Source organism: Podarcis filfolensis (genome assembly GCF_964270895.1).
Source record: "Podarcis filfolensis genome assembly, chromosome: 16".
Classification (NCBI taxonomy): domain Eukaryota; kingdom Metazoa; phylum Chordata; class Lepidosauria; order Squamata; family Lacertidae; genus Podarcis; species Podarcis filfolensis.
The window spans coordinates 26618048-26639373 of NC_139620.1; the positions used below are offsets into that span (position 1 = coordinate 26618048).

The 21326-nt window shown below is 47.6% G+C and overlaps 1 protein-coding gene and 1 long non-coding RNA gene across 4 annotated transcripts in view; one reads left to right on the forward strand and one right to left on the reverse strand.

Moving 5' to 3' along the window:
* The window catches only part of ADORA2A (adenosine A2a receptor), a 29248-nt gene extending 22044 nt beyond the window's left edge, over positions 1-7204 (forward strand). For all 3 annotated transcript variants that reach the window (XM_083590329.1, XM_083590330.1, XM_083590328.1), the window contains exon 3: positions 4478-7204. In XM_083590329.1, the coding sequence (XP_083446455.1) occupies positions 4478-5525 (1048 nt within the window). In that variant the 3' untranslated portion in view covers positions 5526-7204. The remainder of the gene's footprint in view (positions 1-4477) is intronic.
* An 8074-nt stretch (positions 7205-15278) lies between these two features.
* Positions 15279-21179, reverse strand: LOC310751459. Its single transcript, XR_014542521.1, has 3 exons — positions 20569-21179; positions 16439-16601; positions 15279-15498 (listed from the first exon to the last, which is right to left on the reverse strand). It is a non-coding gene; the product is annotated as an uncharacterized lncRNA (long non-coding RNA).
* Between the last annotated feature and the right edge of the window lie 147 nt (positions 21180-21326).

Consider the following 21326-nt stretch of genomic DNA (forward strand, 5'->3'; position numbering starts at 1 on the left):
CGGCTGCCAAAGGCTCCATCCTCTCAATGGGTGTAGCCAGGATCTATGCTATTGGGGGGCAGGGGGCGGCGATACTTACCTGTCACCATCCTCTGTCCGGCTCTGTCTAGCAGATTTGGAATGAAATGTCTCAACAACAGTTGTTTGAAATTACTTTCTTTAGACCCCAAGTGCTCAGAAAAATCTGTCAAAATCTTCAGCCGTTTGAAAACTAGCAAGGTTTTTTTAAAAAAAAAAAAACCACACACAACACCAGTGAGCACCTTTTGTGCGATTAATGAGTATGCACACATTTTTCCATATTATTTTTTTTAAAAAAATATAAACTCAAAACAAGTTTTCCTGGATTTGCTGGAAACCTTTTCAGCACTTCCTTCTCAAGTTCCTCCTTTTCTTTTCCCCAAGGCAGCCCTGTTTAGGGAAGCTTTTAATGTTTGATGCATTACTGTATTTTAATATTTTGTTGGAAGCCGCCCAGAGTGGCTGGGGAAAGCCAGCCAGATGGGCAGGGTATAAATAATATATTATTATTATAAATAATATATTATTATTATTATAAATAATTTATTATTATTATTATTATTATTATTATTATTATTATTATTATTATTCTGTTGAGAAGCTGCCCTGTCATTGTTGACTTTAGCCAGGTCTTCATTCTCCGCAAGATATGATCTACAGTAGACATAGTGCAAGGCTGAGCAAGAGAGATGACCAGTTAGACCCACTGCTGTAGTATCCTAAATTCTGATGTTCTGCTCACACATTTCCACAAAGGATGAAATGATATGCTACATTGCGTAGGTAAAACAAATGAAAGCACTGACCTTTTCTAGGGAAATGCTCACTTGGTAGGGAGATTGTGGTATCTCAGCAAACATTTCAATTTCAAATATTCTGATTGTTTCTACTTTTAGTTAAGTATCGTTATTTAATTCCTTGATTTAGTGGGGGCAGGTGCCCCCCCTTGGCTGTGCCCATGATCCTCTCTGCAACTGACTAGGCAGAGGAAAAACTGATCTGCTAAGCTTCTACCTGCAGTTTTGTTTATAGCTCCTATGAAACCCCAACAAATGCAACAGGGGTGAAAGAGGAATTGGGGGTGAGGATAGGGCTCTGTGCTCAGAAAGTGAATGTTCCCATTACACACATATGTGTGCATTAATTCATTCACCTTCTTCACATGCCCCTGCCCTGCCTTTGCAGGTAGGATAAAAGCAGCCCTCTTTGCAGGGTTGTCGTGTAGGGAGGTGAAATCTCCACCGCTTAAAATTTATACACCGTCTGATTGCGGGGAAACCTCAAAGCGGTTTACGAAAGATAGAACAATGAAATCAAGGTGGAATCACGACCCCGCTTTAAAACACACAAAAGCGGAAATGCTAAAACAGATGAAAATGGCCTCAGCTTTATGAGCATCTGCGTAGGTTTGTCTGAACAGGGATGTTTTTAACAGGAGCCAGCAAGAGTACAGTGAAGGAACCTTAAAGGTAAAGGTAAAGGGACCCCTGACCATTAGGTCCAGTCACTGACGACTCTGGGGTTGCACGCTCATCTCACTCTATAGGCCGAGGGAGCCGGTGTTTGTCTGCAGACAGCTTCTGGGTCATGTGGCCAGCATGACTAAGCCGCTTCTGGCGAAACCAGAGCAGCACACGGAAAGGCCCCTTACTGATCTCAATAGGCAGGGAGTTCCAACGTGCAGGTGGTGCCACACTAGGTATTATGTGCCAATTCACAACCACAGCCTGTTATTTTGAGCCTTCAGAATGCTAATAATAATAGCTTCCCTCCCCTGCTGGGGCTTTAACTTGCCCTGGGAGAGAAGTCACCAGTGCAGAGAGAAAGAAGGAAATCCAGGAAGAGGGATGAGGATGGTGACTGATGTTTTATTGGCTGTTTGTGAAAGGAATTTGGCCTACGGAAGGGGCAGGGAAGGAGATGCAGGTCAGGCCTGTAACATCACGGAGACATCCTCTCTCTCCTCCCTTCCGTAGGCAAAGGATGGAGTGCATCTTGGTTGAAGCCCTGGTGGCTGCTGGAGAGCCTCCTTGGGAAATATAGCCAAATTGCCCTTTTGCACGCCCGTGCTTTGGGGCCGAAACAGTGACTCATACATTTATAAATAACAACTACAGCAATGGCGGTCCCAGGGCAGGGAAGTCTCTGCAGCGCCCCTCAAACGTGACCTGTTGATTTTTGGCACACCGGCAGATTTTGCTTCAGAGCCTCCCCACTGTGGCTTCTGCATTGGCTTGTGTGGCCTTAGGCAAATCATTTCAAAAGGCTCCTGCCCCCTCTCTCACACAAGCATCCTTCCCTGGGGTCATAGGCTGGGCTGCAGTGATGTCACAGAATGTTCATAAGTAGTCCAACTGCTGAGTTGAAGGGAGCTGTCTGTAGCAGGCGGGACTAACACCCTGTTCAGGGGCTTGGTCTGATTCCTTGCCCCACAGCCAAGAAGTCCCACCCGCACAGCCCCATTGATTTTGGGGGTGGCAGCAAAACCAAAACAAATTAAACACAGTTGTGGGATGGGCTGAGCCTAGCACTCTACTGGTGGATGCAAATCGCCCATACCTGGTCACCAGGTGGTCAATTGATAAGCGGAGCTGGAACACCAAACTCCTTGCTCTGGGGGAATCAGCCAAGGAGGGGGTGCTGTCTGCCTGTGGGTGGGTGCATATCAGAGTGGGGCCAAAACAAAGAGCTCAGGCACCCCATGAAGCCTAGCTGTATGGTGTAGGGGCTGATGGGATTTGTAGTCCAAAATGGCCAGGCAAGCCCAAAGCATCTGGAGGAAAGTAGGTGGAGGAATTTAGACTTTCCTTACAAGATATTTTTCTTCCTTTATGGATGTTTCAGATGAGGAGGAGGAGGAAGAGGAGGGTTGGGTTGAGTGGACTTTGGATGCCCTCGGTAAACTGAGGGGCTTTGATGCCGTCACCTGTGTTTAAACTAAGAGGCAGGTCGATCCTGATAAATATTGGCAAATATTAGCTTGGATTGTGTCCCTCCTCTCCGGGTGCTCTCTTTCTCCTCCTCTTACCAAGTTATATAACTAATGCTATTAATTAAATAAACATTGCTCCTTAATGGATGGATTAAGTGCCGGCAGCTCTTGGCTGGATCTGAATCGGAAGTTGCAGAGGACAAAGTCAAATCATTGGTTTTCAGCTCTACATTCCCCACCACCACCCAAAATGCGTAAAGTGCTAATGGGATGTGGCCCCTTTACCCCACTTGTGCTCACCTGATGTCAAAGAGTTAAAAAAAAAACCTATGTGGCTTTTTGTCAATGTCTGAAGGCAGCCCGGTTTTGGGAAGTTTTTAATGTTTGATATTATTGTTTTTTTTTCTTATACCCCGATCATCTGGCCGGGTTGCCCCAGTAACTCTTGGCAGCTTCCAACAAAAATACACACAGAGAGAAAAAAGCACATCAAACATTAAAAGCTTCCCAAAACCGGGCTGCCTTCAGATGTTTACAAAAAGTCACATAGTTTTTTAACTCTTTGACATTTGACAGGAAGAAGTTCCACAGGGTGGGTGTGACTACCCAGAAGGTTTCCTGCCTGGTTCCCTATAAAATACCCTCCGACATTTCTCCGATGAAAATAGGGTCGTCCCATTCCGTAATGACAATTTTACTGTTTATACCCCACACATATTACTGGGTTGCCATTCTGGGCTGCTTCCAACATTTATAAAAACATAATCAACCATTCAGCATTAAAAAAATCCACTTCCTTATACAGGATTGCCTTCAGACGGCTCAGGGGTCGGATAACTCCGTACCCTCCAACATTTCTCCAATGAAAATAAGGAAAAGTGGGACATTCCAGGATCAAATCAGAAACCGGGGAAGCTTCTTTAAATCAGGGATGTCCCTGGAAAATAGAGACACTTGGAGGATCTGCTGTAACCTCACTTCTCACAGTGAGGGAACCACCAGAAAGCCCTCAGAGATAGACCTCCGTGTCCGGGCTGAATAATGGGAGTGATAAACAGGACTGAGGCTGTTCAGGGCTTTAAAGCTCAACACCAGCCATCTGAGTTGTCCTTGGAAATGTACTGAGAACCAGTTGATCTTTCCCCCCCCCCCAATTTTTTTTATAAATTTTCCAAATTTGTAACAAAAATAACATACAAAACACACAAAAGAAAACACATTACAATACTAAAAAGAAAAAAAGACAAATAAAAACACTTATTACTTCTAACCTAATTTAACTTTCATTGTTCATTGACTTCCTCAAATCCCCCCTAATTGAATTTCGTTGTATCACCTTGTAACAGTTCTCCAAAATCATATTTCTTATAAAATCAACTCCTTCAATTTACTATCCTCTTCTCTTTTATTGGTATTCTTATCGCCAATGTTGATCTTTTCGGACCAATGTTACATGGGCCTATTTTGCAACTCGCAACATCACCAAATCCTACCGTTGACTTTCCTTGGCTCTTCTCCTTCCAGGTACAACGCTTTGGTGACGGGCTCGCGGGCGAAAAGCATCATTGGCATCTGCTGGGTCTTGTCCTTCATCATTGGCCTGACGCCCATGCTGGGATGGCACAAGCCTGCCTTGGGCAACCAGGGTTCCTCTTCCCCTTCCTCCTCCTCCTCCTCCTCCTCTGCTGGGGTGTGCACCAACGAGTCCTCTTCCTCCTTCTCATCCTCCCCCTCCACTACGACCCCTTCCGCCAACTGCAGCAGCGACATGTTGGCCTGCCTCTTTGAGTCTGTGGTCACCATGGAATACATGGTCTACTACAACTTTTTCGCCTGCGTCCTCACCCCGCTGCTCCTGATGTTCGGCATCTACCTGAAGATCTTCATGGCCGCCCGGCGGCAGCTCAAGCAGATGGAGAACAAGGCGACACCCGGGGAACGTTCCCGCTCCATCTTGCAGAAGGAAGTCCACGCGGCCAAGTCGCTGGCCATCATCGTCGGGCTGTTTGCCTTCTGCTGGCTGCCCATGCACACCGTCAACTGCTACATCCTCTTCCGGCGGGGCTGCGGCCGCCCTCCGCTCTGGCTGATGTACCTCGCCATCATCCTCTCCCACGCCAACTCCGTGGTGAACCCTCTGATCTACGCCTACAGGATCCGGGAGTTCAGGCTGACTTTCCGCAAGATCATCGGGCAGCACATCCTGGGCAGAAAGCAACGCTTCAAGGGGACCACGGCCAGCCGGAGGTCCTCTGCTCATGCGGAGGAAGACGGCGAGAGTGCCGGCATGCAGATCACCAAGTACGCTCTGAACTTCTACGCCGGAGGGGACTTGGAGGGCATCCACAGGGACGGGGATTGGGGGAAAACCAAAGTGGGCTTGGAACTGCGCCAGAGCAAGAAGGCGTTGGCCGGGGAGGCAAATGGCCATGCAGCCCATCCCTGCAAAAATGGGGATCTCTCCAAAGCCTGCAGAGACATGGACCTCCTGAGCCAAGAGCTGCTGGGGATTCGGGACTCTTATGCCGCTGACCTGGAGACTTCAGCCGTAGAAGCCTCTGATGGGTCCTGAGGCCCCCTCAGGATGCAACGCGGCTGGAATGAAATCTTCCCTCTCCCCAGTGGTCTGCTTTCGTTGCAGCAAGAAGGGAGGGGAAGAAGGAGAGAAGGGGAGGGCAAAGGTTTGGGTCCTGGCGATGAAAGGGAAGGGGTCCCTGACACAACTGACAGAAAGACCTGAAGCGGCCTGGGGAGAAGGCAGGAAATGGCCAGGGGGCTTTTTCCCAGCCCAAGGTCAAAGGTGAAGATGGGCGGGACACAGAGACACACTTCTTGTTGCCTTTGGAAGACTCTGCAGGGGGGAGGGCCCCTGGCAACACCCAGTGTTGCTTGGGACATCTGTGGCTGCCTGTGGCCACAGCCCGGTTGTGCCAGGAGAAAATGAAAGTTTCAATGGGAAGGTACTTCATAGTGCCGAGGAGCTGTGATTCCTGCATTGCAGGGGGTTGGACTAGATGACCCCTGAGGTGCCTTCCAACACTACAATTCTATGATTCTGTAAAAAGCAGAATGGGAAGTTTTTTGCTGGGCACCCAGCTAGGGTGATGCCAGGCTCGTTCCTGGAGCTGGCGAGAGAGAGAGTGTGTGCAAGAGCGCATGGTTTGGAGGCATTAGAGACGCGTCTGTTTGTGTAAAATCTTGAATAGGAAGCTTTATGATGCGATTTTGATTTTCCTCTGGCTGCCATAAGTCTCCTTGGGGACAGGGCAGGGCAGTTGCCTACTTAGCCTCTTCCACCAGGTCGTCTCCTCGGTAGGGTCTGGCATGATGGAAATCAGTAGGTGACTGCGCTCCAGTTTGCTCCCAGGGCACGGGTGCCTTTGAGAAGATTAGGGGGGTGAACTTGCTCAGTAAAGAGGTAGCTTCCCAAGGGACCACCTGCCTGCAGCTGGCAAGGAGTGCCTGCACGGGTCACCCACAAAGCTGGCCCAGCACAGATCTACGCACTGAGAGAGTCCCTGGGACTCAGCCCTAGAACCGTATAGATTTGAACTCAGTGCCCAGATGAGAAGCAACCCAGAGGGTTACTGCTTTTAAGGCCCAATGCCAGATTTCTCCCCAGAGTGTGTCTGCTAGCCAGAAACATCTTGGCAACCTTTCCAAACAGCTCCCAGATGGAAAACTCGTCTCCACTCCACCCCCCACCCCACCCCGCTTGTGGTCTGGCACCTAGCTGAAATCTGCCAGGCAAACCTGTTTCACAGGTGAATGCTGTTCTTCTCGGTGAAGGCAACAGCACCACGGACTGTTGTGCATCAGTCGAGCAGTTGTTGTTATAGCGGCAAAGCTCTGACATGACAAGATGGCAGCTTTGCATCGAGGGACAGCTGGGCTTGTCTTGGGGTTTTGTGCACAGAGTCAGAACGGGCCTCTCATTTCAACCAAAATGGCCACCCTCTGAAGAAATGTGAAGGAGGACCTTTGGCAGGTATGAGGAGGAGGCAGAGATGTGAGAGGGCGCTTGAGGGGGCCAGGGTAGAGGCTTCTCCCTGTGACCACACAAGGAGGGCTATTCAGTCTGGTGCATCACCCATCCTTCTGAAACCGTCCATCTTCTAGTGTACACTGAATGTTTGCCCTTTGTTATTGTCAAAGATCATGCTCTGTGCCCCCCCCCCATTTTAATAAGCTTTTGTTTCTGTTTTCAAGCAGCGTAAAACTGATTTTTAAAAAAATAAAACTAAAACAAATGGTGACGTCTAAGTTTTGAAATTTCCATTAAAACCATCTCCCCTTGAATGCATTCTCTTGTTCTGGTTTCTCATGGCTGTGCCTGGGAACAACTGAGGCCTGTGGATAGAGGGTGGTATACAAATTTAATTGACAACAACAACAACAGATTCGTAGCCTCTGCCATGGGACTTTACAAACTTCCTCAGTGTGGCTTGCCAGGCTGCCTTTGAGATCTTAACCACTTCCTCTGGTGGGCTGGAGAAGGAGCTGGTGTCTTGCTTGCGGATCGGGCCCTAGCCCAGCATCCTTTGCGAGAATCCCGGCAGATAAATGGTGGGCCATTGAAACTTGGGCAGTGCCCTGCCTCCCATCTCTCCCCCCCCCCTCCCGTCTCGCCATGCTGGAGAGCTCACATGGTCACAGCAGCTGACCAGGCCCAAATCTGTCGCTTGTGATGTAAATAAACACACATCCAGCTAAAAATACCTCCGAGCTGATCTTAGGCAACTGAAAGACAGTTTTCTGAAAGAGAGTTGGTTTGTTTTTGTGTGCCCATGTGTTTGTTGTACAGGAGGTGGCTGTTTGGGGCTAGGTGGTGCCCATTCAGTATCTGTGATGATGGTGATGCCAACAGTCACACCACAAAGTGACCAGGTGAGGAATCGGACCTAGTAGTCTCAGCAACACTCTCTAGGTCTTGCCCCAATGAAGCAGTTGTGAGGACTGAAGCTCCCTGCCTTCCCAGTATCCACTAGGACTCCTCCTCTCCAGGCTCTTTCCCATGCAGTCTCAGGCTGTGTCTGCACACAAGCACCCTCTGTTCTTCCCTTTTTGTTTATGCATGTGTTCTCGGAGACCAATGGGAAGGGGAGATGGTTGCAGCAGGAGGGGGAGACTTCCTGGATTCTTCAGCGACCTGCCTCATGTTCCCTCTCCTCTTCAGCCTCTGCTCCTGATTCTGTTTCTGGAGTCCTCTCTGCCACAGCCTCTTCCTGCTCACTAAACCCTGTTGCCTTTTCAGCTTCCCACACCACCTCCTCCCAGTCTGCTCCCTCTTCTCCCTGTGACCACTCATAGTCATCACCTCTCCCCTGGTTCTGAGTTTTCTTCCCCTGGGAGTTCCTTGACTGGTGCCTCCCACCATCCTCTGCATCTAGCCAGTCCAACACACACACACACACACACACACACACACAACCATGATCCTGCTGCTAATTTCACTTTCCCCAGCCAGCTAGTACAAGATTTACAGTAAACATCCTGGCCAGACAAGGAGCTGCCATCAGTCCCAAAAGAAGGAGGCAGGCTTAGGCACAAGGGATGAGATGGTTGCCTTGCCGTGTGGCTTGCTAGGTTGAGCTGCCTCTGGCAACTCCCTTCCCTTCAGAGGAGGGGATTATCCTCAGAGGCACCCTCAGCTCCCACCAGGCCTCAGCTGCCTGGGCCTCCCTGGCACTCTCTTCGTGAGGCTGTTTTTAATGATTTTTCGTATGTTGTGTGGGGAAAGACACCTTCACCACTTGGTTTTCTGCAGAGCGGGCCTGCCCAGCTGAAGAACACACCCAGAGCTGTGAGGCTTCTCCACTCACTCCAGAGCTCAGAGATCTCTGGGTCAGTGACCCACAGGACCACACGCAGCAGGAAGTGTGGGAAAATACCAGCAAAAGAACCTCGTCTGCTGACAGAAGACTCCCGCAAATAAGAAAGAGTCTCGTGGTGAGCTGCTGGAGGGCTCTGCCAAATGCTGTCCCAAAATCAGGCTGCAGGAGACCCTCAGTTCCTCGGCTGTCCATCATCCCTATCACTTGTGTTGCCCACCTGCCACGACCCTCACTGAGGGAGGGGAGGGGGAAATACCAGGGTAGTATTTTTGCAGTAACAGGCAGAAATCTTTGCTGTTTCCAGCCAATTTGTCCCATTCATCAGATTCTGACTTCCTCCAACCGGCCAGTTGACAAAGAGGATCCCTCCTAATTGGTTTGCACAAAGTTCACTGGGAAGTTAGACCATGTTACTCAGTTGCTGAGTAAGGAGTCTCCTCATGAGTAAGCAATCCCTGAAACACACCCATCACCAGCTCAGGGTGTGCTCTCTGCCTTCTTGCCCTTGGTATGTGTTCCCCTGCCTTGCTGTGTTATATTTTGCCTGAACTCCCTGCAAGGTTGACCGTGGACTTCTCACCTAACCTGGACCCATCCTAGACAGAGTCTCTGTTGTAAACAAAATCTGCCCCTTTTCCCATATGGGATATCCAAGAGCCCATATAGAGTCCTGACTTGGGTTCCCTATCGGTAGGAGAAAATAACAGAGGCCAACCAGAGAATATTGAGAAGCAAAGCAGCTAGTAATCCTGATCTTTATTAAAGCTGTTGCAACAGGGTGCTCCCCTCACACGGAGCAGGACCCAGAACAAAGGTGTGCCTGCCCTTATACAGACATTTTAAATTCCCTGCCTTGGAGCTCAAGACCACCCCTCCATACATCACACATACAGTACATCACAGAAGGGGTGTAACCCAAGACCACCCCCCACAAACACCATACCTACATCACAGAAAAGGTGGTCTACAACAGAAATTTGAATGTTGTTTTTCCTGTCTGCTAGGTTATCGGATAATGCCTTATCTGATTGCCTTTCCTGGTAGTCTGCCCATTCCTTTGAAATGGTGATTATTAAATTCCTGTAACAAGCAAGGTTTTTTTTCACCTCCTTCCTCCTTGCAGAGAAACATTTGGTCAGCTTGGGAGTCAAAATGGTTTCTGGACGGTCTTCCTGTGCTGATCTATGTACGTGCTTGGTTGGTACATTTATAAACATTTATTATATATATATAAGACCTTAAATTTTATTATTACATCTCCCTGCTGGACCTTGGATTTATTTGGGCTGCGCTCCACTAGAAACCCTCTTGCTAAGGTCAAAACAAAAAATTTTTTTTCCCTTCCAGTAGCACCTTAAAGACCAACTAAGTTAGTTCTTGGTATGAGCTTTCGTGTGCATGCACACTTCTTCAGATACACTGAAACAGAAGTTGCCAGATCCTTCTATATAGTGAGAAGGTGGGGAGGGTGGTGGGAATGGGAATATACTCAGAAGGGTGGTGGGAATGGGTGGTTGGCAGATAGCTGAGATGAGCCTGTTGACGACTCTTAACGACTGCAATAGGTCTTACAGGAAAAAGCAAGGGGTGAGAAGGTGAAAAATGGCTTTTCAAGGGGTGAGAAGGTGAAAAATGGCTGACAAATGGCCCCCTTGCTCATCTCAGCTATCTGCCAACCACCCATTCCCACCACCCTTCTGAGTAATACCCCTCCCCACCTTCTCACTATATAGAAGGATCTGGCAACTTCTGTTTCAGTGTATCTGAAGAAGTGTGCATGCACACGAAAGCTCATACCAAGAACTAACTTAGTTGGTCTTTAAGGTGCTACTGGAAGGAAAAAAATTTTTTTGTTTTGACTATGGCAGACCAACACGGCTACCTATCTGTATCTGTAACTGGAACCTCTTGCTAAGGGTTTGTCTTGCCAAAGGGCAAGTGTCTTGCTAAGGAACTCCTGTCTCCTGAAATTGGGACCCTCGTTCCTGAGGTCACCCACCTTAGCGGGACAGGTATCCTGAAATGGAAGTATGGAGGTTGTTACCCTTTACATTATTAGAAGGAAGAGGCACCTGGCCACACAACTGCAAGGCCCAAGGCTCCTGAACCTGCACTTCTTTGGCCTGAATTGGGAGAAGACACATCATTTAAAGCCAGAATCTCAGACCCTCCAAGTGTCCCTATTTTCCAGGGACATCCCCGATTTAGATAAGCTGTCCTGGTTTCTGATTTGATCCCAGAAAGTCCCACTTTTCCTTAGGATGTCCCTATTTTCATTGGAGAAATGTTGGAGCTGTCTGAAGGCAATCCTGTATAAGGAAGGTTTTTTTTAATGTTTAATGATTTGTTATGTTTTTATGTATGTTGGAAGCTGCTCAGAGTGACTGGGGCAACCCAGTAAGAGGTGTGGGGTACAGTAGTACTTTGTGTTACAGATGCTTCAGGTTACAGACTCCGCTAACCCAGAAATAGTACCTCAGGTTAAGAACTTTGCTTCAGGATGAGAACAGAAATCGTGCGGCGGCGGCAGGAGGCCCCATTAGCTAAAGTGGTACCTCAGGTTAAGAACAGTTTCAGGTTAGGAACAGACCTCCTGAATGAATTAAGTTCTTAACCAAAGGTAATAAAAGGTAAAGGGACCCCTGACCATTAGGACCAGTCGTGACTGACTCTGGGGTTGCGGCGCTCATCTTGCTTTATTGGCCGAGGGAGCCGACGTACAGCTTCCGGGTCATGTGGCCAGCATGACTAAGCCACTTCTGGCGAACCAGAGCAGCACACGGAAACGCCGTTTACCTTCCCACCGGAGCGGTACCTATTTATCTACTTGCACTTTGATGTGCTTTCGAACTGCTAGGTTGGCAGGAGCAGGGACTGAGCAACGGGAGCTCACCCGTCACGGGGATTCGAACTGCCAACCATCTGATCGGCAAGACCTAGGCTCCGTGGTTTAACCCACAGCGCCACCCGTGTCCCAAAGGTACCACTGTATAAATAGTAAAATTATCATGGAATGGAACGTCCTATTTTCACCGGAGAAATGTTGTAGGGTATGGAATCTCTAGGCTTAATCTGGGATCCTTCGTCATCGTTCCATTGTCCAGCCAAGTGTGAAGCTAGGAAACTTTCTGCGATACTGGATGTTTTTGTTCTGAAACATCAAAGAGGAGGCAGCACTGGGGAAACAATGGACCACCTGAAGCCCAAGGGCTGCCCCCACCCAGTCCCTCCTCAGGGAAACAATGCCTGGCAAGAAGAAAGGCCATTCAGCACCTCCATGCAAGGACACTAGCTCTCACCTGCCTGGGAAATCCAAGCAGAGTCAGTCAGTCAGGTCATTTGGAGGAAGTGAGAGAAGCAATTCTGGCAGGAGAGAGCAAGGCTGACCATATTTCTTCTTCGCCGGCTTCTTCCTCGGAAAGGAAGCTTCTTTTGGAAGATGCTATGCAGGGGGATCCTCTCTAAAATAAGCTAGCGGAAAGCCAAGAGGGCAGCGAGGTCATTAAGCTATTCGGGGGAATTATATATATATATATAAAAAACAAACTGTGATGTGGGTGGCAGCTGTTAAGTGTCCACTGCAGGAATGGTGTCTCTTGAACCCACATCCTGTTATTGAAGGAGAAGAGGAAGCCCCAGCCAATGGCAGTGAAGGGGGCAGGAGGATGCTGCAAGCCGTTCCAGGCTCAAAGGGCTTCCATGCTGCATCCCCTTGAGCAATGCCATGCTGGAATAATAATAATTTATTATTATTATTATTATTATTATTATTATTATTATTATTATTATTTATTATTTGTACCCCTCCCATCTGGCTGGGTCTAAAATACATTAAAATGTCACACATTAAAAACTTCCCTAAACAGGGCTGCCTTCAGATGTCTTCTAAATGTCAGGTACAGTGGTACCTCAGGTTAAGAACTTAATTCGTTCTGGAGGTCTGTTCTTAACCTGAAACTGTTCTTAACCTGAAGCACCACTTTAGCTAATGGGGCCTCCTGCTGCCGCCGCGCCGCCAGAGCACAATTTCTGTTCTCATCCTGAAGCAAAGTTCTTAACCTGAGGTACTATTTCTGGGTTAGGGGAGTCTGTAACCTGAAGCGTATGTAACCTGAAGTGTCTGTAACCCGAGGTACCACTGTAGTTGTTTATCTCTTTGACATCTGACGGGAGGGCGTTCCACAGGGCGGGTGCCACTACCGAGAAGGCCCTCTGCCCTGTAACTTTGCTTCTCACAGTGAGGGAACCACCAGAAGGCCCTCAGCGCTGGATCTCAGTGTCCGGGCAGAACGATGGGGGTGGAGACGCTCCTTCAAGTATACTGGGCCAAGGAATGTGCCCCTGTTGATTGGTACAGTCCATAGGCACATAACTGCGTTTGTGGACTGTTACTCTGTTATTACTGTTATTTTTATTTATTAGATTTATATACAGTGGTTCCTCAGGTTAAGTACTTAATTTGTTCTGGAGGTCTGTACTTAACCTGAAACTGTTCTTAACCTGAAGCACCCTTTAGCTAATGGGGCCTCCTGCTGCTGCCACGCCGCCGGAGCCCAATTTCTGTTCTTATCCTGAAGCAAAGTTCTTAACCTGAAGCACTATTTCTGGGTTAGCGGAGTGTGTAACCTGAAGCGTCTGCAACCTGAAGCATATGTAACCCGAGGTACCACTGTACTGCCCTTTGTCACAAGATCTCAGGGCAGTTCACGAGATAAAAACACAAGGCAAAAGCACAAATGAATAGCTAGGACGGAAACAACAAGACAATAACACTCCCCCATTCCCACAAACATATTTAAAAGGCCATAGGATACTAATCAGCCAAAGGCCTGGTTGAAGAGGAATGTTTTCGCCTGGCGCCTAAAGAAAGGTAATGAAGGTGTCAGATGAACCTCCCTGGGAAAGAGCATTCCAAAAACAGGGAGCCACCACAGAAAAGGCCTGTTCTTGGGTCGCCACCCTCTGGCCCTCACGTGGAGGAGGCACACAAAGAAGGGCATCAGATGACGAATGCAGAGTCCGGGTTGGTTTATATGGGGAGAGGCGGTCCTTGAGGTATTTGTGTGCACTGACTGAATGTCATGTGTGAGCATTCTTTCTGCCAAGGACAGTTCTGAGCCCCAGAGCCCATCACAAGCCCAGGCCACTCCTGCTGCCCCTCCTCCTTTCCATCCACCAGCTCCTCTGAGCTATGTTCAGTTCTGGCCGCAGAGACATTCCTGCACCTGAAGCAAATAGTCAAATTGCCACCTGCTCATAAACAAATAAAAAGGATGCCTCGCTGAAGGCAGGGAAATCACAACTTTGTCAATTCTGTCACCCAAGCCGACTGCTTTGCCTCATTTCCTGACCCGGGGGGGTGGCCCTTAGCTAGGCGGAAGTTTCACTGCCAAGTTGCATGTGGCAGAGAGAGAGAGAGAGAGAGAGAAAGACACACACAGAGAGAGAGAGAGAGAGACACACACAAATCTGATAGCTTAAATTTCAGAGTCTGATGGGTATGGCTGGTTCTTCATATTTCCATATATTGCAGTTGGAACTTTGTTCATCTGTCTCTGGCAACAGACCAGTTCAATAGGCTCCTTTGTTACGGAGAACAATATCAAAGGATTCTTTAGTGATTGTTTCTGGTTCTTTGGGGGGTCCATGTTTATAGCCAGCAAAATGTTTGATTAAAAGTGTGAAAAGTTGGTGGGCTGTCATCCCCTTTGTTTTCTGTTGTTCCCATTTTACAGGTGAGGCTGACTGATAGTAATTTGCCCAGGCTCCCAAGTAATTCCATCACTGAGTCTGGATTTGAACACAGCTCTCACACAGGGCAGAAGGAGCTGCCTCATACCAGGCCAGACTCTCTCTGTGTCTATTCTAACTGGCTGGGGCTTTCCAGGAACTCTGGCAGAAATCATTCCCATGACCTATCCGGTCCTTTTAAGTAGAGAGGCAGTCTTCTGGATGCAAGCTCTGCTGCTGGAGCCCTCCCCCCAAGTAGCCTGCTGTCTGTCTTTAGGGGATGGAAAACACAAACACACACACACACACACACACACACACACACACACACACTCCCAAGGGCACTATCGAAAAGGAAAGTCTCCCGCATGGCCCTGATGGAAATTACATTAAGCAGCACTCTGTACAAGTGCACAGCTCCCACCAGGGCTCGATTTTGGTGTGGGTGTACCAGGTCTCTCTTGAAGAGAGTTATGGAGATTCCGACAGTGAGATTAACAACAGAACTGGCCTCAAAACCTCTGATGGCTAATGACAGGTCCTAAGAAACTGGCTCTTTACTGTTCCTAAATTTGCCGAGAAACCATGGGCAAGGATGCCCCCTGGTGTCTGCAAAACTAACAAGTTTATTAGCCGTTATTAATAGTGCCCTGATGAATCCATTCAGAACTATTCCAGCGAGGAAGAAAGTGACAAAGAGATTTTAGCTCATTTTAAAAATATTGTTTTGCTTTTATGATTTCTGTTATAGGACACTTTGACTGTAGGGTGGGGTGGGGGAACCCTATGCATTTGAGGAGGCTTGCAAGCCCCAAAGGAGCCCTGTGTTCTTTTATTTCGCCAATCCCAATCAGCTCGCTCTTCCAATCCAGGGCAGATGTGGAGTTGTGGGGAGCTGAAAAAGGTCCCGGGCGAGCCAGGAGGTCCTTCCAGATGGCCCTGTCTACCGAGCAATCATCTGAATCTGTTTGCGCACAAAGCCTGTGAGGGGTGAGATAATGTAGCATGAAGCCAACGGTATGCCACAACGCTTTCTATGGCATTTCCCCATCATCAGCACAAAGCGTCAGTGGCGTAGCGTGGGGGGTGCAGGGGGGGCCGGCCGCACCGGGCGCAACATCTGGGGTTAGGGCAAATCCACGGGTTAGGGGGCGCAAATTACTTGCCTTGCCCCGGGTGCTGACAACCCACGCTACGCCACTGCAAAGCGTGCAGGGTGCTTTGGGGGCAGGGAGAGGGGAGTTGATTTGTTGCATCGGATCTCTAGATCAACTGGATTTGCACAACTGGAGCTTGCTGGGATGGGACCGTGTCCCACAGGAATCACGAGACTGCCGTGTCTTCGAACATGAGAGGCCTGCACTCTGTGAGGAAGGAAGCCTTTCCTGCTGGAGACCTTTCTGTGGCCAGACCCTCCGTTGCTGCGTCTTTCCAGTCGAGGCTGACATGTTAACGGCACTCTGGGGAGGGAGGGGGCAGGTTTGGTGTAATGGGATAATAATAACGGCCTCCCATGCAGAGGGCTTCATCGCTGAGGCAGGCCAGCTGCTAGGGCAGCACGCTTGTTGGCAAAGGGGAACGCATCGGTCATTTTGATGGCAGGAGGATGCGGGGAAAGTGGAAATGATTTATAGCATAACAAGGAGAAAAGACACTGGGCCATGTCAGGGTGTCAGGCTCCTGCCTAAGGCAGAGTGGTTGGGGGGGGCAGAGTGGGAGAGATGGAGTCCTGGCCTCTGAACATTTCTCCATTGACTCTTGCCAGGGTCTTAAACGTAAAACGACTGTATTTTCTTATTTCTTTATTTATTAAATTTGTTTACCACCCTTCATCTCTAGATTCCAGGGCAGTTCACAGCATAAAGATACAAGATAAAAACACAAGATGCATAATAAGAACAAGAACAAAAACATAACAAACCCATTGTGTGAAATGAATGTCGTCGTCCTCCCCCTTTTTTAAAAAAAAAGAAAAAAAGATCTGCCTCCTTCTGACCCACAGGATATTCTTTTCAGATTATTCATTTTAATTGCATGGACTCTGCAGCTCCTCCTGCACGTACTACAATTTGGACAAGGCCACTCTGCAAACAAACAAGCCATCAGAGGAGACGCTGCTGAAAGTTCATGCTAAGAATAGACAAGCGACTTGAAGAGAAGAGTTCAGCTATGTGACCCCTCCGCCCCCCGTTCGGAAGCTGGACACCAGAGCCAGACCTGCAGCCTGCTGCCTTTCCTTTCTTCCTGCCCCCGAGTGTGCAGTTTGTACGGGGGACGGGATGACCCCCAAGAGCACAGAAAGATTCTCAAGGTCTGTTCCCAGCCTGAGAATCACGCTTGGAAATGATCGGATGCTGGAAACGCCCCTGGGGACAAGATCGGCGAAACAGTCAAACTTGAGCTCAGTAACTAGATAACTAAGACTGCAATCCCATCCACGCTTACCTGGGAGAAAGTCCCGCTGAAATCAGTGTGACTTAATAGCTTGGGATCATAAGGAGTTTTGCTTGGGCAAATATGCTGGGCCACTTTTATTAAGCCCTGAATTCACTCCTCTACTAACGGCAAGTTAGGGTTCATCCACATTTTCGCTTGATGCATATTGTATTGCGTACCAATTGATTCCCCAGGGTCTGAGACCTTTTCTCATTGTTCTTCAGCTGTGCCTTGTAAAAATCTGATCTTACCCCCTGAATGGAATCTTGGTTAAGCAAAATCTCTCTTTGAATTTTCTGTGCATCAGCAGGTGACATATGATTTTCACAAGGCACAGCCACAGAACAACGAGAAAAGCTCTTGAACCTGGGGGATAATCAATTGGTACACAATAATGATCAAAATACGGGTGAAGCGAAAGTGTGGATGACCCCTTAGTGAGGATGGACAAGGGCAGGGAGAGAAAAACAACTACAGTGGTACCTCGGGTTACTTACGCTTCAGGTTACATACGCTTCAGGTTACAGACTCTGCTAACCCAGAAATAGTGCTTCAGGTTAAGAACTTTGCTTCAGGATGAGAACAGAAATCGTGCTCCGGCGGTGCGGCGGCAGCAGGAGGCCCCATTAGCTAAAGTGGTGCTTCAGGTTAAGAACAGTTTCAGGTTAAGTACGGAACTCCGGAACGAATTAAGTACTTAACCCGAGGTACCACTGTACGAGACTTTTAGAAGATTTCTGAAGGCAGCCTTGTTTAGGGAAGCTTTTAATGTTTAGTAGGTTATTCTATTTTAATATTCTGTTGGAAGCTGCCCAGAGTGGCTGGGGAAACCCAGACAGATGGGCAGGGTATAAATAAATTATTATTATTATTATTATTATTATTATTATTATTATTATTATTAACGCAGTGCCCTCCAGATGTTGCTGGCATACAACTGCCACCAGCTCTAGTAGCCAATGTGGCCTATGGCCAGGGATGGAGGAGACTTGTTGTCCACCACGTTGGCTACCCCGGACTTGAGGGCCACATCTCTCCCCACCCCCCTGCTTCTGAGCCGCTTGTGCATGAGAAGGTTTCTCCCTTCATCCTTTTCCAGGGTGTGCCTGCCTACCACAGAAGCCACCAGTGCTGTTTGAAAAGCAACTCCCTCTGTGAGAGCTGATCCCATGAGGGCTTGTAGGGAACAACAGGAACACAGTGAAAAGCTGCCTTGCTGCCTCTCCTGATTTGCAGAGGAGTCTGTGGGTCTCTTTCAGGGGTCAGAATGCTAATAGTTGTTTTCCCCTTAGTCTGCTTAAGAGGATGAGCAGGAGTGAGCTTCTCTCCAGAGCCGGCCCTACTACTGGACAAAGTAAGGTGACTGCTTCAGGTGGCAGGTGCTCAAGGGGGGCAGCAGCCCCCTTGCTCTTCCTCCTTGCTCTTCTGGCCATTTCCCTCTGTTGGAGGAGAGAGCTGTGTTAGATCAAATGACTTTCCTTCTCCTGAAAGTTTAGGAACCCTCTCATGGTTACCCCATCAAACTTCCCTCTTTTTATGCTTTATACTGTGGCAACAGAGGGGCTAAAGCTTCCATTTCGAAGTCATGCTAGAAGAGGAGATTACTCGCATTTTTTTAAAAAAAAAAACTTCAATTAAAGTTAAATATTACTCATTCTTCCTCCGACACAGTTTTATTCAGGAGGCTTAATATTTAACTTGAAGAGCTTGTCAATAGCAGGCCCAAAGTTGCACTGTCCACCATGTAAAGAAAACAGGAAATCCTATACATAGAAACGTCCTATATTTTACCTTGTCAAACAAATAAAATACATGTGTTTATTTAATAACCTTCTCCACAAAGAGAAGTAGTTACTGGCACGTGGGAATAGCAAGGTTTGGATTAGCCATTGCAAACCGGGTTCCTTTGAGATGTTTAGAACTATGACTCCCAGCAGGCATGGGCTGATGGGAGTTGTAGTCCTAAACATCTGGAGGGCACCCAATTGGCATAGGGTGGTTTAAATGGTAGCTTCTCCTTGTACTTACTACAGGGACTACCCTTTATTCACAGCCAATGTTCCTGTCTAAGATCCGTGTCTAAAAGGGAGACTGCTTTTGTACAATGGCTCTTCACTGTGTTTGATCGGTCCCTTTGTTTGGAAGATTGATTTCTGTTCGCTCTAGGATGATTTTCCAGTGATAACCGGGCACTCAAAAACCAACTTCTGAAAGCATGGTTAATCATTATGGCTGCTGGCGCTTGTAACGTGTCATAGCGCTGTTAAAGATAAGGTTCACGTAATGGCAAACATGACCTTGTATGGAAAACTTGTCTTGTTTTCACCCTGATTTGCCTTGGTAAAAATGTTATTAAAAAGGACCTTTCCCGTCAGCATCAGAGATATTTTGAAGTGGGGGTTATGACATAAAAAAATACCACCAAGTTAGAGTAGATCTACTAAAGGTAACAGAGTTTTACTTCAACTCCTGTCAAACACAGCATTGTACAACCATATTGATATGTTGTTGCCCGAGGAGACCATTGTAAACAAATCAAAACATAGGTTGGACTCTAAGAATCACTTGTAAAGTAAAGAAGTATATGGATAATTAAGAAAAATTGAAATTATGGAAAATGTACTGTTATGTAGATTTGGGGGGAAATTGCTAATAGGATCCATGTGAGGGATGGGGAAGGAGTCAAGAGATTCAGAGAATCTCATGAAATGATTATAATTGGTTGTAAAAGTTTATTTGTAAAAACCAATAAAAATATTTTCCCCAAAAAAGGTAGGTTGTCGCCCAAAATATCTGAAATGTACCAGGCTGTGGGTAGGTGGCTCTGAACAAAGCATCATACTGCCCCTCCCAAAACACTCTGCAAATGGCAATTTGGGTTTTCTACAGATTGCTGTTTGCTCCAAATGAGTGGTAAAGAATAGGTTTTTGCGGGGATGGCACTGGAGTAAAGAAAAGGCACTCGGATGCGGCACTTTAAAGCGCAGATCTGACCTTAGAACCGTGCCACAAAAGGAAGTCTGGATAAGCCCCAAGGCAATCAAGCAGAAATAAGAGCCAAAAAGCTTAGGAGTATGTCATATCTGCACCAGACACTTAAAGCACATTTAAAGCTCATGGCATCCTTAGCAAACTATTTAGGGTAAATTCATGTGCTTTAAATGAATGCTGAATGCATGGTGTGGATGTGACCTTAGGAGGCAGGCAGGCAGGCAGGCCACACATTCACATCATATTTAAAGCACTATGACAACACTTTAAACAGCCATGGCTCCCCGCAAAGAATTCTGGGAGCTGCATTTTGTTATGAGGCCTTTTCAATCCCCAGGGAACTCTGGGAGTTTTTGGATCTGGGCGGAGATTGGAGAGTCTCCTAACAACTCACAGCACCCTTAACAAACTACAGCTCCCAGGATTCTTTGGAGGGGGAGCCATGATGGTTTGAAGTAGTATGTATTTTATTAAATTATTTTATAAAAATTATACACCGTTTGATTGTAGAAAAACCTCCAAGCAGTTTACAAAAAAGATAAAACAGGGAAATCAGGGAAATTTTACGATACATGCAGAAGTCCTTAACTCACAGAGGATTTGAGACCCATCGGTTACCCTCACCTGGTTTAGCCGGCTGGTCAAAGCTGTCTCCCAGAGCATGGCTTCTGCTGCATGCTGACAGCTTCTCGGAGTCACAGGTGAGAGCTGAGTGCAGGGTGCAGACCAAAGGTGGTCAAACAGCCCCAGGAGGAGCACAACGTGTCCCCCACCAGGGGTTTGTTGCTCAATTTTTGTATCCCAAAATTGGGGGTTGTCTTATATGCAGATGCTGAATTCACAGGGGTGAGTTGCAGTTTGTTCGCCCCCAAAAAGCCTTGAGGTCGTTTGCCCCACCAAAAAAACTGATTTCTAAATTTGGGTTTAAAAAAGTAGAGGTCGTCTTATACATGGGGTCGTCGTATACCCGGGAAAATACAGTACTATCCCCTCCCCCTAACACCTCACTTTAACATAGGCGTAGCCAGGATTTATGTTGGGGGGGGGGCAAGACACCCACATTGGCTCTGTCTAGCAGATTTGGAATGAAAACAGTTGCTTTAAATTACCTTCTTTTAACCCCAGGTGCTCAGAAAAAAAAATCTGTCAACATCTTTCTACGATTTCTACTTTTAGTTAAGTATTTTTATCTATTTGCCTAATTTAGGGGGTGGAAGCTACACACAGATACACACTGCGTCCCCCCCCCCACTTCGCCCATGCACCTTATATATATAGTGTCAATCAGACACAATCTCCCCTCTTTCCTCTTAGCCGGCAGCACATGTTTATTTCAATTTTAAACTTGACGGAGGGTGGGAAGCCCCAAGCCCGACTCTGAT